The sequence below is a fragment of the Heterodontus francisci genome, chromosome 5 (genome assembly GCF_036365525.1).
Source record: "Heterodontus francisci isolate sHetFra1 chromosome 5, sHetFra1.hap1, whole genome shotgun sequence".
Classification (NCBI taxonomy): domain Eukaryota; kingdom Metazoa; phylum Chordata; class Chondrichthyes; order Heterodontiformes; family Heterodontidae; genus Heterodontus; species Heterodontus francisci.
Window position 1 is genome coordinate 64,343,723 of NC_090375.1, and position 16,059 is coordinate 64,359,781.

The 16,059-nt window shown below is 44.2% G+C and overlaps 1 protein-coding gene across 1 annotated transcript in view; it reads right to left on the bottom strand.

Annotated features, from left to right (window-relative positions):
* The window catches only part of LOC137369882 (phosphatidylserine synthase 1-like), a 64,709-nt gene that overhangs the window by 19,403 nt on the left and 29,247 nt on the right, over nt 1–16,059 (bottom strand). Inside the window, exons 9-10 of the mRNA XM_068031550.1 lie at nt 9,617–9,682; nt 1,390–1,489 (exon numbers count right to left, since the gene is read on the bottom strand). Coding sequence (XP_067887651.1) covers nt 1,390–1,489; nt 9,617–9,682 — 166 coding nt within the window. The remainder of the gene's footprint in view (nt 1–1,389; nt 1,490–9,616; nt 9,683–16,059) is intronic.

Sequence of the window (16,059 nt, forward strand, 5' to 3'; positions counted from 1 at the left end):
GAAGAATGGACAGGCTAGGTTTATAAATGCTGGAATTTGGAAGAATAAGAGGTGACTTGATTGAAACATATAAGATCCTGACAGTTCTTGATGGGTGGATGGGGAAAGATGTTTCCTCTTGTGGGAAAATCTAGAACTAGGGGGTCAGTCTTTAAAAATAAGGGGTCGCCCATTTAAGACAGAGTAAAGGAGACATTTTTTTCTCGCAGAGGGTTGAGAGTCTTTGGAACTCTCTTCCTCAAAAGGCAGTGGAAGCAGAGACTTTTAAGGCAGAGGTAGATAGATTCTTGATAAGCAAGGGGGTGAACGATTATCTAGGGTGGGGGGAATGTGGAGTCGAGCTTACAATTAGATCTGCCATGATCTTATTGAATGGCGGAGCAGGCTCGAGGGACTGAGTGACCTACTCCTGCACCTAAATCATATGTTTGTAACACACCAATAAAATAGAGTGTTGGGTAGGATTTCAAGCACAATCTCCAATTCCTTCTCAATAACACAGTTAAAATAAAACACACTGAACAGCAGTTTAACCCATATGATAAGAAGAGCTGTAAAGTATGTTCAGAACCTTTGTGGGGGGAGGGAATAGAACCCTCAATGTGCTAGGGGCAGGAAGGCAGGATAGATTTATAAAAATCAGAAACCTGACCTCAACCTGCCTCGAAAGTTCCCACTTCCCAAGTTTTTGGGAGGGGGGGTGTGAAGGGAGGAGCGTGGTGTAGCAGGCAACTGATCTGCTCTCCAGAGGCAGGCCAGTTATTTAAATATGCTAATGAGGCTGTCTGCCTCAAACCTCAACAGACTTTTCAATTTAACGGCTGTGGGATGGGTTTTCCAGGATTCAGGAAATTTGAGAACAGAGGCGGCCCGGGCCAGCAGGTAAGTGCCTGTCCAGCAGCTTGTGGGACAGGAGAAGTAGGAGTGCTTCCCCCCAGCCCCGTAAGAAAACCTGCTTCCTACCCTGCAATCTCCACTCCGCCCTCCCCGACCAGTGATCTCTTCAATGGCGGTTCCCCCCCCCCCACCGCCCCTTCCCCCAACCCAGGCTCCCCCAAACTCCAGCTGAGTGCTCTCTCTCCGTCCCACCTCTCCGCTTCTGGCTGAGGCCTTCAATGCGGGCCTTCCAGTTCGACAGCCAGCCAACCTCTCAATCTGACTGGCTGCCAACTGGGACGCGGAGAAAGAAAATATTTAATGAGGCCCTGCCGGTAAATTTGGCAGGACCATGTTATCCACTTCTCCCCGCTGCTACGACATCCCCAGGCCCTCCCCCCACCGTAAATTTCAAGGCCTTAGTTACCAATTCAGGCTAAAGGTAGAACATAAGTCTTTGCTGGGGCTTGCAATTGTGAAATTTACTAGAACAATAGCAATGAAATTTCTTACCATACAAATAAGCCAAAGAATGACATACAATCCCACAGTTTTGGAGAACAAATCTTGGCCAGACTTGATGCACACTATTGCTTCCAGAAAGGAAATGGCACTGTTAACATTTTTTAAAAAAAAAGTTAGACAGATCTCGTCAATTCAGTCCGAGTCACAGCCAGGTCCACAGGCTGATATTTTTGGGATTAATTTGAAGTTTTCTGGCATTCAATAAAAATAAATTACTTCACGCTCTCAAAATAGTTAGATAAAACAACAAATTTAATTTCAAATTGTTTACCGTGAGGCAGAAATGAGACTTGCAATGGGGGTGTGGGAATACTTGAGTTGCTTGGAAGGGGGAACTACAAGAGAAGGTCGAGGCTTTGGAGGATTTGAGACTAGGAGAACTAGTACGTAGGTGTCAGTCATGGCTCTGTTGGTAGCACTCGCATGTAACCCATCCTCTAATTTTTTTTTGCAGTGCACAGTCCATTTAAGTGCATGGCCGTTTTAAATTATTTTGCGCGGTAACATAAAGGGGCTGACTTGTGGGTGGCCTGCACAGGAACTCTCGGGTTGCTGCTTGCCCGCATGGCTTAGACGCAACATTGTTCTCACCTGAGTCACAGGTATACTCCAGGACATGAGCACAAAAATCAAGGCTGAAACTCCAATGCAGTGCTGAGGATGTGCTGCACTGAATTGGAGGTGCCATCTTTCAGATGAGACGTTAAACCAAGGCCCTGTCTGCTCTCACATGCTGGACGTAAAAGAGCCATAGTATTATTTCAAAGAAAAGCTGAGGAGTTATCCCTAGTGTCCTGGCCAATATTTATCCATTAATCCACATCACAAAGACAGATATGCTGGTCATCATCACATTGTGGGAGTTTGCTGTGTGCAATTGGCTGCTGCGTTTCCTACATAACTACAGTGATTACACTTCAAAAGTGTTCTGATAAAGGAGCACTGACCTGAAACATTAACTTTGCTTCTCTCTCCACAGATGCTGCCAGACCTGCTGAGTATTTCCATCACTTCTTTTTATTTCAGATTTCCAGCATCTGCAGTATTTTGCTCTTACTTCAAAAGCACTTAGAGTCAGAGTCGTACAGCATAGAAACAGACCCTTCAGCCCACCGCATCCATGCCGACCATAATGCCTATCTATACTATACCTGCCTGCATTAATTCCATATCCCTCATTCAAGTACCTGTCCAGATGCCTCTTAAACGTCACTACTGTTCCTGCCTCCACCACCTCCTCAGGCAGCTCATTCCAGATACCTGCTATTCTTTGTGAAAAATTTACCCCTTTGATCTCCTTTAAACCTTCTCCCTCACACCTTAAATCTATGCCCTCTAGTTTTAGTCACCCCCTACCATGGGAAACAGACTCTGGCTATCTACCCTATCTATGCCTCTCATAATTTTATATACCTATATCATGTCCCCTCTCAGCCTCCTTCGCTCCAGGGAAAACAGACCCAGCCCATCCAATCTCTCTTTATAACTCAAGCCCTCCAAAACAGGCCACATCCTTGTGAATCTTTTCTGCACCCTCTCTAGCTTAATCACATCTTTCCCGTAGTGTGGCGACCAGAACTGCACACAGTACTCCAAATGTGGCCTAACCAACGTTATGTACAACTGTAACATGACGTCCCAACTCTTGTACTTAATGCCTTGGCCGATGAAGGCAAGCATGCCATACGCGTTCTTCACCACCCTGTCTACCTCTGTTGCCACTTTCAGGGAACTATGTACTTGCACCCAAGGTCTCTCTGCTCAAGAACACTCCCCAGGGCCCTGCCATTCACTGTATATGTCCTGCCCTGGTTTAACTTCCCAAAATGCATCACTTCACATTGTCTGCGTTAAATTCCATTTGCCACTCCCTTGCCCATTTTCCCAGTTGATTTATATCCTGTTGTAACCTTAGACAACCTTCTTCACTGTCCACTATACCACCAATTTTGGTGTCATCTGTAAACTTACTAATCATGCCCCTTACATTCACATCCAAGTCATTAATATGTATGACAAACAACAGAGGGCCCAGTACCGATCCCTGCGGCACACCACTGGTCACCGGCCTCCAATCTGAAAAACAACCCTCCACTACCACCCTCTGCCTCCGATCACCAAGCCAATTTTGCATCCAATTTACTAGCTCACTCTGGATCCCATGTGTTCGAACCTCCTGGACCAGTCTACCATGCAGGACCTTGTCAAAGGCCTTGCTAAAGTCCATGTAGACAACGTCCATCGCCCTGCCCTCGTCAATCCTCTTGGTCACCTCCTCGAAAAACTCAATCAAATTCGAGAGAAATGATTACCCACGCACAAAGCCATGCTGACTATCCCTAATCAGACCATGCCTTTCCAGATGCATATAAATCCTGTCTCTCAGAATCCCTTCCAATAACTTTCCCACCACTGATGCAAGGCTCACTGGCCTGTAGTTCCCTGGCTTATCCCTGCTGCCCTTCTTAAATAAAGGCACATTAGCTATCCTCCAGTCTTCCGGTGGCTAACCATGAATCAAAAATCTCTGCCAGGGCCCCAGCAATCTCCTCTCTTGCTTCCCATAGCATCCTAGGATACACCTGGTCAGGCCCTGGGGATTTATCCACCTTAATGCTCCTTTGTAATGTTGATATGCTCCAGGATATCGGTGTTCCCTCCCTTGAACTCACTAGCTTCCATGACCTTCTCCACGGTAAGTACGGACCAGAAATATTCATTTAAGACTTTGCCCATTTCCCGTGGCTCCACACATAGATTGCCACACTGATCCTTAAGGGGACCTACTCTCTTCCTAGCTACCTTTTTACTCTTAATATACTTATAGAATCTTTTAGGATTCTCCTTTATCTTATCTGCCAAGGAAATCTCATGGCCCCTTTTCGCCCTCCTAATTTCCTTCTTAAGTGTACTCCTACATCCCCTATACTCCTCGAGGGACTCGCTCGATCCCAGCTGCTTATACCTGACATATGCCTCCTTCTTTGTCCTGACCAGACCCTCAATATCCCTCGTCAACCAAGGTTCCCTAAACTTACCAGCCTTGCCCTTCCGTCTAACAGGAACATGCTGGCCCTGAACTCTTCCTATCTCACTCTTAAAAGCCTCCCACTTGTCAGACGCCCCTTTACCTATAAACAGCCTCTCTCATTCAACTTTTGAGAGTTCTTGTCTGATGCCATCGAAATTAACCTTCCCCCAATTTAGGACTTCAACTTGACCAGTCCTATCCTTTTCCATAACTATCTCGAAGCTAATAGAGTTATCGTCACTGGTCCCAAAGTGCTCCCCCACTGACACATCAACCACCTGCCCATTCTCATTTCCTAAGAGGAGGTCGAATGTAGCCCCTTCTCTAGTAGGGCCATTCACATACTGCTTCAGAAAACTATCCTGGACACACTTAACAAATTCTTTCCCATCTGATCCCTTAGCACTCAGGCAGTCCCAGTCAATATTAGGGGAGTTAAAATCACCTACTATTACAACCCTATAATTCCTACACCTATCTGTGATTTCCCTACATACATGCTCCACCACTTCCCTCTGACTATTGGGGGGCCTATAGTATAATCCCATCAAAGTGATCACCCCTTTCTTATTTCTAAGTTCTACCCAAATGGCCTCACTGGACCTTTTCCCCCCGCACCCCAGGATATCCTCTCTAAGTACTGCTGTGATGTCCTCCCTAATCAATAGTGCAACTCCCCCTCCTCTCTTACCTCCACCTCCGTCACGCCGGAAGGATTGGTACCCAGGAACATTGAGCTGCCAGTTCTGTCCATCCCTCAACCACGTTTCCATAATAGCTATAATATCACAATCCCAAGTACCGATCCATGCTCTGAGTTCATCTGCCTTACCTGAAAGGCTTCTTGCATTAAAGTAAATGCAGTTTAGCCTATCAGACCTTCCACGCTCACTGTCCTGCCCGGCCTGCCTACTGGACTTGCTTGCTTTAACCTCTACATTTGCCTCAAATATCTCATCTGAGAGACTACCACTTTGGGTCCCACCCCCCTGCAAGACTAGTTTAAACCCTCCCGAGTAGTGCTAGCAAACCTCCCCGCAAGGATATTGGTTCCCCTCCAGTTTAGATGCAACCCATCCTTCTTGTACAGGTCACCTCTACACCAGAAAAGATCCCAATGATCCAAGTATCTGAAGCCCTCCCGCCGACACCAGCTCTTCAGCCACGCATTCATTTGCCTAATCCTCCTATTCCTACCCTCACTAGCACGTGGCACTGGGAGTAATCCTGAGATTACAACCCTAGAGGTCCTGCTTTATAACCTTCTGCCTAACTCCCTATATTCACTTTGCAGGACCTCATCTCTCTTCCTGCCTATGTCGTTAGTACCAATATGGACCACGACCTCTGGCTGCTCACCTTCCCCTTTCAGAATGTCCTGCAGCCGCTCTGAGACATCCTTGGCCCTAGCACCAGGGAGGTAACATAACATCCTGGAGTCTCGTTTGCGGCCACAGAAACACCTATCTGCACCCCTTACGATAGAATCCCCTATCATTTTTTGCTCTTCCAACCCTTTTCCTCCCCTGCTGTGCAGCACAGCCCTCCGCGGTGCCACGAACTTGATTGTTGCTGCTTTCTCCTGGGAGGTCATCCCCCCCCAACAGTATCCAAAGCGGTATATCTGTTTGAGAGGGGGATGGCCACAGGGGACTCCTGCACTACCTGCCTGCGCCTACTACTCTGTCTGGTGGTCACCCATCTCTTTTCTGCCTGGGCAGCCATTACGTGCGCTGCGACCACCTCACTAAACGTGCTATTCACGACATCCTCAGCATCGCGGATGCTCCACAGTGAATCCACCCGCAGCTCCAGCTCCGTAATGTGGGTAGTCAGTAGCTGCAGATGGATACACTTCCTGCACACATGGTCACCAGAGACACTGGAAGCGTCCCTGATTTCCCACACAACGCAGGAGGAGCATATCACGGGGCTCAGCTCTCCTGCCACGACTTAACCTTAGGTTAATTAGTTACTCCCTTAATTAAAAAATACTAATTATCCGAGGGGCCTTGTTCTACCCACTTCAATCTAAAGTCCTTAAAAAAAAAAACACTTTAGTAGTACTTACCTTATCACCAGAGATTTTTTTCCCCAACAAAAAAACTTTCCCCTTTTTTTTTTTTTAAGATGTTCTAACAGCTGCTACTCACCAACCAATCACCTTGCAGCTCTCCTCCGACATCACTGTTTGCCTTTTTTTTCAAAACTCCAGCGCGTTGGAAGAGCTCCGCTCCGTTCCCGGAAGGTAAGAGACTTCATTGGCTGTAAAGCACTGTTGCCGTGAAATGCGCTATATAACACGACCAGGTGAGAAAGGTGTCTAGGGGCCCCTTTCAGCCTTCACCTGGTCTAACTGTAACAAGGTTTAATTTTTAAACGCTTTCTTTTAGCTCCCCCTTAGCAAATCCTTGTTCACTGCTTTCCAATTATAAGGCAAAGAAACCTGCAAAAACAGGCTCTCTCAGATTCAAAGAAGAAAGGTTGAAATTTATTAAACTTAAACTCTAATTCAGTCAACGCCATCGAGGCACCCACACTAGCGTGCATACGCGATACACACATGCAAATAGAGACAGAAAAGAGAAGAAAAATGAGGTGGAAAAGTTTAAGCCAATATCTGGAGAGTTGTTGTTACGATTCTTCGAGCTCACTGTAGAGTCCTTGATTATTGGTAGATATTGCTTTTCGTTGGGTCCCAGTATTCTTCTTAAACCTTGTTCGCTGTAGGAGACTTTTCTCTCTCGGGGTTCATGTGGATTCAGAGGCTTGTGAGAAAAAGATGGGAGCAGACAGGAGAGAGATCTTCTCAGTCCGGGGGCAAACAGCTTTCTGCCCAAACGGTTTGTACAAATTCAAAAAACTCAGGTTGCCCAGCAGGTTAGTCATGTGACTAGCTTGTTTGACCATGTCTGTTTGTGTATTCGGCCTTCTTAGCAGTCAACCTGGAATGCGAGCTCTCCCACCTTCAACATCTGGTGATCAAAAGTCTATTGAGGGTTGAATGTATTTGGAATGGCTGCTTTGTCCTTCCAAACACCACCTGTTAATATGCAAATGTCTTTTCTAGCCACGGCTGATCTGTTTAACAAGTCTTCTTCAATCCAGTAACAGTTTAAAATCAATGTTCATGACAAAATTAATATGTCTCATTCTTGCAAGTCTTTATTTGCTTACATTTATATACACAAGTCCTGGTGTCCAACCAACTGTGTTTATACCATTCATGACAATAGAACTGGAAGCAAGCAGGAGGTAAAAACAGAATATGCAGGAAATACTCAGCAGGTCAGACAGTCTCTGTGGAGAGAGAAAGAGTTGGCATTTCAGGTCAATGACCTTTCATCAAAACTGGGAGGGCTCAGAGATATAACAGCTTTTAAGCAAGGCAGGGAAAGGGGGAAGGAAGGAAATAGCAAACAGGACGGATTGTGATAGCATGGAAGGCAGGGGAGATTAAATGACAAAAGGGATGATAGTGAAAAGCAAAAAGAGATAGTAATGGGACAAGTAAAGAATCAAAATATGTATCTAGAGGAGGTGTAAATGGGAAAAAGCAGAATCATCACTAACAGCTGCCATAAAAAAAAAGGGACAGAGGTTAATGCTGATTAAGGAAACTCTTTCTTTCCTCCCTTGCTTAAAATCTGGTTTTTTCTCTAAGCATTCCCAGTCTGATAAAAGATCATTGACCTGAAATATCAACTCTGTTTCTCTCCTCAAAGATGCTCTCAGACCGGAGTCTAACCGGTTAAATCTGTTTTAGTTATGTTGGACGAGGAATAAATACTGGCCATGGCATCAGCGAGAACTCACCTGCAGTTAAACGTCTCATCTGAAAGACAACACTTTGAGGCAGTGCAGCACTCCCTCATTACTTAACTGGAGGGTCAGTCTAGAACTTGTGCTCAATGTTGTAGGGCTCAGACCCACAGTTTTGTGACTCAGGAAGTGAGAGCACGACCACTGAGCCATTGCTGACACATCAAAGTCACAAATCTATAACCAGTAATACATTACTTTATGTTACATTACTCAAACACATTATACAACACAATGGAAGCACCAAACTAATGTTCTAATTGTACTACTGAATGTTTTTCACCTTCAGGTGAACAACATGCAAAAAACAGGCTTTGCTAACATCCTGGTCACAAAACTGTTTTGGAAATTCATGAACAGACTGGGATCATCAGGAGCATTTGTGGTAGATAGAGAAATTGCTTTGGCTTTTGACTTCATGTTGTAATTTGAAGGAGCACTGTCCTCATAAAACTGTGCTTGACACTTTTATTTGTGGGAGGTGATGGGGAAGAAGAGGGTAGAAGAGCCAAAAGAACTTCAGCTCAACTGTCTAGATGTTGATATCAATGTTGTAAACCTGATCTTCTTAGAATACAAGAAAATTGTGAAGAAAATCCCAGTCTCCTTAATACTCTAAATTCCCATCACAGCTTCAACTGTATTTTGAACAACTTTAAGATTTTGCCTACATTACCCTGCTTCAGTAAAAAAAGAAAACTTAGATATGTTTGCTTTAATTTAATTTACATTAACTATACCTTTTCATATATCCCTTATATTTCAGTTCTATGAAGTTGAAGTTAGTTGCATTTCACAATATACTTGTCAGTAGTAATAACTGTACTCATTTCACAAGTTAATTATTCCAACATGTTTTTAACTTTTAAATAAAATATATAAACAATTAAACTAAGAGCTACTGTGCAGTTGCACTACATTACTACTTACAACATGATTTTTCTCCCACTCAAGGCCATGCATGTCTTAGAAAAAAATCAAGTCATATGTTCAACATAACAAATGCAACCAACCACCAGAGGGCACTCAAACCCTATTAGATGGGTTAATCTTTGATTCTCAATCTCTGCACTTCTATAGTTTTGGTTTACATCAGGTCCACACCTGTTCTTAATCTCTCAAATAACATGACAGATAAGTAATAGACTTCTGAGCAAGAGCAGAAATAACACCTGCCCCTTTTTGGGGGCTAGCTGAATTGGACTGAACTAGAAATTCAAGGTAAAGGCTATGCAGCTGATTAGGAGTAACACTTGGTTTTACTTTTAGCCAATTATTGACAGGGAACATATAAATTGAAGTGTAAAATAACATGAGGTTAACATAGTTGAGGAAAAAGTTATAGAAAAAATGCACACTCACCCAAATACCCAGCACTGGGTCCCTACTCTTTTGCACTGAGTATCAGTGAGATAAGCATAATACTGCCTGTAAACAAAACATTGAACAAGTATTTTATACATAAGAGTGTTACAAAATCCAAAGTGCAAGTCACATTCATTTTTCTAAGTTACCAATACATTGCATTCTACATTCAGTAACTTGCCATTCAGCAGCACCTTTTATAATGAGTGACTTCACCAAACAGTTCATGACCATCAAGGAGTGGGTTCTGTTCAACAGCTGCTCATAGCCAGAATATTCAGTCAAACACTAAACCGAAAATAACGTCCTTGTAACTTTGCTGATGAATCGAATGGTTTGGAGCTCAGCTCTGGGTTAAACAGGTTATCTTGTGGTTCAGAGAGCAACTGGGAATAGGGATGGAAATGGCAACCAATGTTCAGTTGGGCAAAGTTCCAGTTTATCTATAACTGGCTGCCAGAAAAGCAATACAACAGCATGAAGGACAGCAGAGTCAAGGGCGGTAGCAGATAGGTAGAGCTGGTGTCATCGACAACATCTGGAAACTGATTCTATGCCTTGGAAAATGTCACTAATCAGTACTGCTTAAATAAAAAAAAGGACCCAAGACTGGAACCTAGAGGAACCCAAAGTGATTGAGGCAACAGTGGAGGGGAAGAAAAGCCAATGCTGAAGTTGCGCTGGCTAGACTGGGTTAGGCAGTCGTGGAACCAAGCAAGGACAGTGCTGAGGAGGTACAGTGTACAGGAATGTAATGGTTGACCATGTCGAATACGGTGTTTAAAGGAGGGCTAAAATGTGGGAATTAGAGGATGGTACAGGTAAGTGGGGAAATTGGGGGAGGGCACCAGTAAAGGATGTCACTGGTGACTTTAATGAGGTGTTGGGAGCAGGACTACTGAACTGGGGAATTTGGGAGAAGCTATCATGAAGCTTATCATGACACCTCACTGATGAAAGGGAAATTATATATTGGTGGAGAAGTTAAGCGTGTACTTATTAAGAGGAGTGAGTAAAAGAATTTTGAAGTTAGTGCTTCTGAAAAGGTAGCTTATTAATAAGCATTGAAGCAAGGCAGTTGAATGGTCTTGAGTTTGCTGGTTGCAGAGGGATCGAGGGGCATGAAGTGAGTTAGTGAGAGACTGCATGCGTTGTTGGGGGGTGGGGGAAAGAGAGAGAAATTGCAAACTGATATGCAGTCAGGATTAGGGTGAGGGAAAGGGGAAGAGTAGGAGGAGGCAATAGCTGAGGAAGCCATGTGGATAGCCTCAATTTTTAAGATGAAGAAATCCATAAGCTCTTCACAATTTATTCTGGAGGTGAAAATGGAGGGAATAGGAAGAGATGGTTGGTTATTGAGAAGAGGAGCCTTCGCTGGTTCTTGGCCTTCCACGATGACCCTGGAGTAGCAGACATCATATTGCTCACAATATTCATGCTGGATCTGGAGATGAATAACCACACCAGATATAGACCAGGGTATAGAGCTGGGAACTGAGTGTTTGTTCAGTGGAGGGATAAGGGTCACAAATGAAGCTGGTGAATAATTCAACAGAGACTGCAACATCTTGATGGATGGAGAGCCAGAGTCTTTTAGTAAGGAAGCTGTGAGCAGGGGTGGGGTAAGTTTTCGCCCCACAGAAGACAGAGGTTGAGGACAGTTCAGATGTTGCAAGAAAAAGGAAGTGTGGCTGATAATCAAAACCTCACCGATGGGGAGACCTAACATGATGCCATAGTCAAGAAGGTGTTGGGAGAGTTTATTTATAGCATGAGGTCCAGTGAAGACAAGAGGCACAGAGGTCAGAGGAGAGGGCGAGGTAAAGGAAGTTACAGCAATAGTCAAAGTCATTGAGGACGAGAAGCTATTTGATGCAAAAGCCAAGGGGCGGCACAGTGGCACAGTGGTTAGCACCGCAGCCTCACAGCTCCAGCGACCCGGGTTCAATTCTGGGTACTGCCTGTGTGGAGTTTGCAAGTTCTCCTTGTGTCTGCGTGGGTTTCCTCTGGGTGCTCCGGTTTCCTCCCACATGCCAAAGACTTGCAGGTTGATAGGTAAATTGGCCATTATAAATTGCCCCTAGTATAGGTAGGTGGTAGGGAAATATAGGGACAGGTGGGGATGTGGTAGGAATATGGAATTAGTGTAGGATTAGTATAAATGGGTGGTTGATGGTCGGCACAGACTTGGTGGGCCGAAGGGCCTGTTTCAGTGCTGTATCTCTTAAAAAAAAAAGTGAGCTCTCTGCTTGGGGACGACTTTAAAAGAATAGCTGAGGGGAGCTCTGCAAGAGGGTGAGATGTTCAAATGAGGAAAATATGCCAGAACAGGAGGGGAAAGAGACCGAGATGAGACCTAGGCCCCACCAGCATATCTTAGTCTCCTCAGTAAACAGAATATCAACACACAGACCAAAGCTTTTGGACTTAATTTGTTTACTGTAAAGTACAATGAAGCCTAAGAATTAGACTAATATTACAATAGACGTGGTAATATTCACATGCGTGCAACACAAAGTGTCAGAGTTAGACATCGTGTTTTTAAAAAGGTGTATTTCATCAGATAGCGAGAGAGAGAGATTCTTAGAATTAAACAAAATACATTTGGGATTTGCTGATACGCAAATCATTCAGTTTTCTAATACCACTTTTAGTATCAAATAAGCACTTAAACGAGTATCCTTCAAGAGCAGAGATCTATGTGAAATGCACAAGCTGCTTAGCGAAATAGTCTTTTCATCAAAGCTGACAGAAGTAGTCCTTATATTGTGTGAGTGTCACCAGGATCCCAAAGAATGAGCCTTGCTCAGACAGTTGCAATGCCAATTTGGTCTTAACTAGTCCAAATTGTTTTATGTTTGACTTTCAACCAGCGGCACAGGCTCTGAGCTTGGGTAACCCAGTAGCACAAGCATAGGTCTAACATGATCTAAAATAAGCAAGACCTAGAGACCCGCAGCAAAGGTACAGCATTTATATCATGAAACATTTTGATGTGCGTTCTCAACAAATTTTAACAAAGTTTTTCATAAAACAAGGATAATTATCTTATCGGTTATCCAGAAGGTCACATGACTCTTTTCAGTGAATCACACCAAATGCAAAGACAGTAAACCTTGAATGAAATACACCTTTTTAAAAACACGATGCCTCATGCTACATATCACATATCCAAAATACTCTGCATATAAATTTGCCAACGTCCCCGACTCCTCCACCACCATTCCTGGGTGTCACCTGTCCCAGTAGTAGGACAGATCCATCAAAGGTGGCAGCACAGATATATATATATATATAGTCAGGAGGTATGGTTCTGGGAATCCTCAACATTCACTCTGCATCCCATGTACCCTCGACACCATCCAGGATAAAGCAGCCCACTTGATTGGCACCCCATCTACCACTTTCAACATTCACTCTCCACCACCGACGCACAGTGGCAGCAGTGTGTACCATCTACAAGATGCACTGCAGCAACTCACCAAGGCTCCTTCGACAGCACCTTCTAAACCTGTGACCTCTACCACCTAGAGCACAAGGGCAGCAGATGCATGGGAACACCACCGCCTGCAAGTTCCCCTCCAAACCACACACCATCCTGACTTGGAATTATATCGCCATTCCTTCATTGTCACTGGGTCAAAATCCTGGATCTCCCTTCCTAACAGCACTTTAGGTGTACCAACCTCGCATGGACTGCAGCGGTTCAAGGTGGCAGCTCGCCACCACCTTCTCAAGGGCAATTAGGGATGGGCAATAAATGGTGGTCTTGACACCAATGCTCACATCCCATGAATGAATAAAAAAGTGAGGGCAGTTGCACCAAGCTGGACAACAGAGGAAAGGGTTGAAAGAGGATGGTGTGGTCAACTGAGGTTGGAAACCCTTGTTTATTGATGGATCAGAGGCAGTTAATTGTCAGTAACCGTAACCTGGTGCATTCTCCATGGCAATGCCTCTACCAATCAGAGTTCACGTGCCAACCAATCAGCACTCTCTACTCATACAGTATAAGTTGTTGTTTTCCCTTACATTGGTTATTCTTGCAGATTGTCCTGATGAGAGCAAGACAAAAAGCTTGAGCACTATGTCTCTATTTTTTGGATTACCACTATTGAATCACCCACCATCAACACCCTGGGGGTCACAACTGACCAGAAATTTAACTGTTACATAAATACTGTGGCTACAAGAACAGGCCAGTGGCTGAGCATTCTGCATTGAGTAACTCAGCTCCTGCCAGCCAATGCCTATCCACCATTTACAAGGCACAAGTCAAGAGTGTGATCGAATACTCACCACTTGCCTGGGTGATTGCAGTTCCAACAACACAAGATGTTTGATACCATCCAGGACAAATCAGCCCACGTTTACTTTTGCTAATCTCTTCCTTTTTACACACTTAGGGCTGGATTTTGTTGTCACGCCACCAGGAGGGGCAGCTGGTGCAGAAAATGGCAGCCGTGCTGCCACCATTATGTTGAGGGCAGCCACTTAACATACTGACGGCGGCCACTCCCCCAATTACATGGCAGGGGCGGCATTGATGACACCTTCCCTGCGTCACCTGATGCCAGAGCAGGTGCAGGTATCATTTTTAAAAGGCTGCCGACAAGCAGTTCAAAATAATGCAGAGTTGACTCTGTCACCCCCCTTATCCTTATACACAATGCAGAGTTGACCCCTTGCCCCCCCCCCCAATCTATACTCAGAATGCAGAGTTGACCCCTCCTCCACCCCATCTATACTCAGAATGCAGAGTTGACCCCTCCTCCACCCCATCTACTCTCAGAATGCAGTGGAGACCCTTACCCTCCTCGGAGGCGCCAGCTTTTCCTGGACAGGAAAGCGAAGGCGGGAGAGTGCCGCACGCCACGCTGAAGATCGGGAACGGATGGCAAGGTCACAGCGGATATGGTAACGTATGCAGATAGGTATTTTAAGTATTTAAACCAGGGACCTGTCGCAGAGAGGCAAGGGGCTGTTACGGAGCTTCCCCACTGCCGGGAAGATTAGGCTCAGCATCCCGGTATCGCTATCCGTGGTGGCCGCTGCCACTCTTATTCTCCGGCACCCCCAACCACAAAACCCGACGTCGGGCTAAGAACAAAATCCAGCCCTTAGAGAAACTTTTACAATTTGTTTTTATGTCTCTAGCTAGTTTACTCTCATATTCTCTTTTCTGTTTCTTTTTTAATTTCTTGGTCATTTTTTGCTGAGTTCTAAATCCTCTCAAGCCTCAAGCTTACTATTCTTCTTGACGACATTATGAGCCTCTTCCTTTAATAGTACCTTTCACTTCCCAAAGTCAGGACTGGACCACTTCTCCCGTGGGGTTTTTATTCACTAAAGGAATGTATATTTGTTGCAAATTTAAAATTTCTTTAAATGTTAACCATGACTTATCTGCCATCATTTTTTAATGTAGTTTCCCTATTACCTTAGGCAGCTGGTCTCTCACATTTGCTTTGCTGAGATTTAAGATCCTAGTTTCTGGCTTTACTAAATAACTTTCAAACTCAAAATCAAATTCTATCATGTTAGGATCACTCTTTCCAAGAGGCCCCTTTACCTGACGGTTATCAATTAACCCTTTCTCTAGATCTAAAATAGCCTGTTCCCTACCTCGTTCCTCAGCATACTGATCAAGAAAATTATTCCATATACATTCTATGATCTCATGCATGTGCCTCTAATTTCCTGATTTATACTCTCTCTGATACTACAACTACTGTTAAGGGGGCCTACAAACAACTCCCATCAATGTTTTCTGCCCCTTGTTGTTTCCTAGCTCCAGCCACATTTTATTTTCAGAGCTAAGATTATTTCCCTCTCCTGTCTTTATTCCATCCTTTATTATCAAGGCTACCACACCCCTCCCTCCTTTTTCCATTTTGCCAATGTCTTCTAAAAGTCAAGTATCCTGGAATATTTAGTTCCCAACCTTAATCACTCTGCAACCATGGGCCTAATTTTAATTCTGTATGTGAATGGGTTTTCAGGGAGTTAAAATCCTGTCCATGTCTCTCTAATGTTTATTCGATCAAGCCCACCAATTTCTATCTGTGCTATTAATTTATCTCTCTTGTTGTGAATGGTTCACAAATTCAGATATCGTACCTTTAACTCTTTTCTACTTTTCGCTGATGTCACCTTAGTCACTAATGCCCTGTTACTTTTGTTACTTCTGACACACTATGCTTAATTTTAACCAAATCTCTACAGCCTCGGCATTTCTCTTACTGCATTTTGACAGGGAAACTTATAATGGGGAATAAGTAACTGGCAGAGACTTTAAACAAAAAACTTTGTGTCTGTCTTCACAGTAGAAGACACAAAAATCACTGGAAATATTGGGGAACCCAGGTTCTAATGAGAATGAGGAACTTAAAAGAAATTAGTACTAGTTAATAATACAGGAGAAATTAATAATTCCTGGA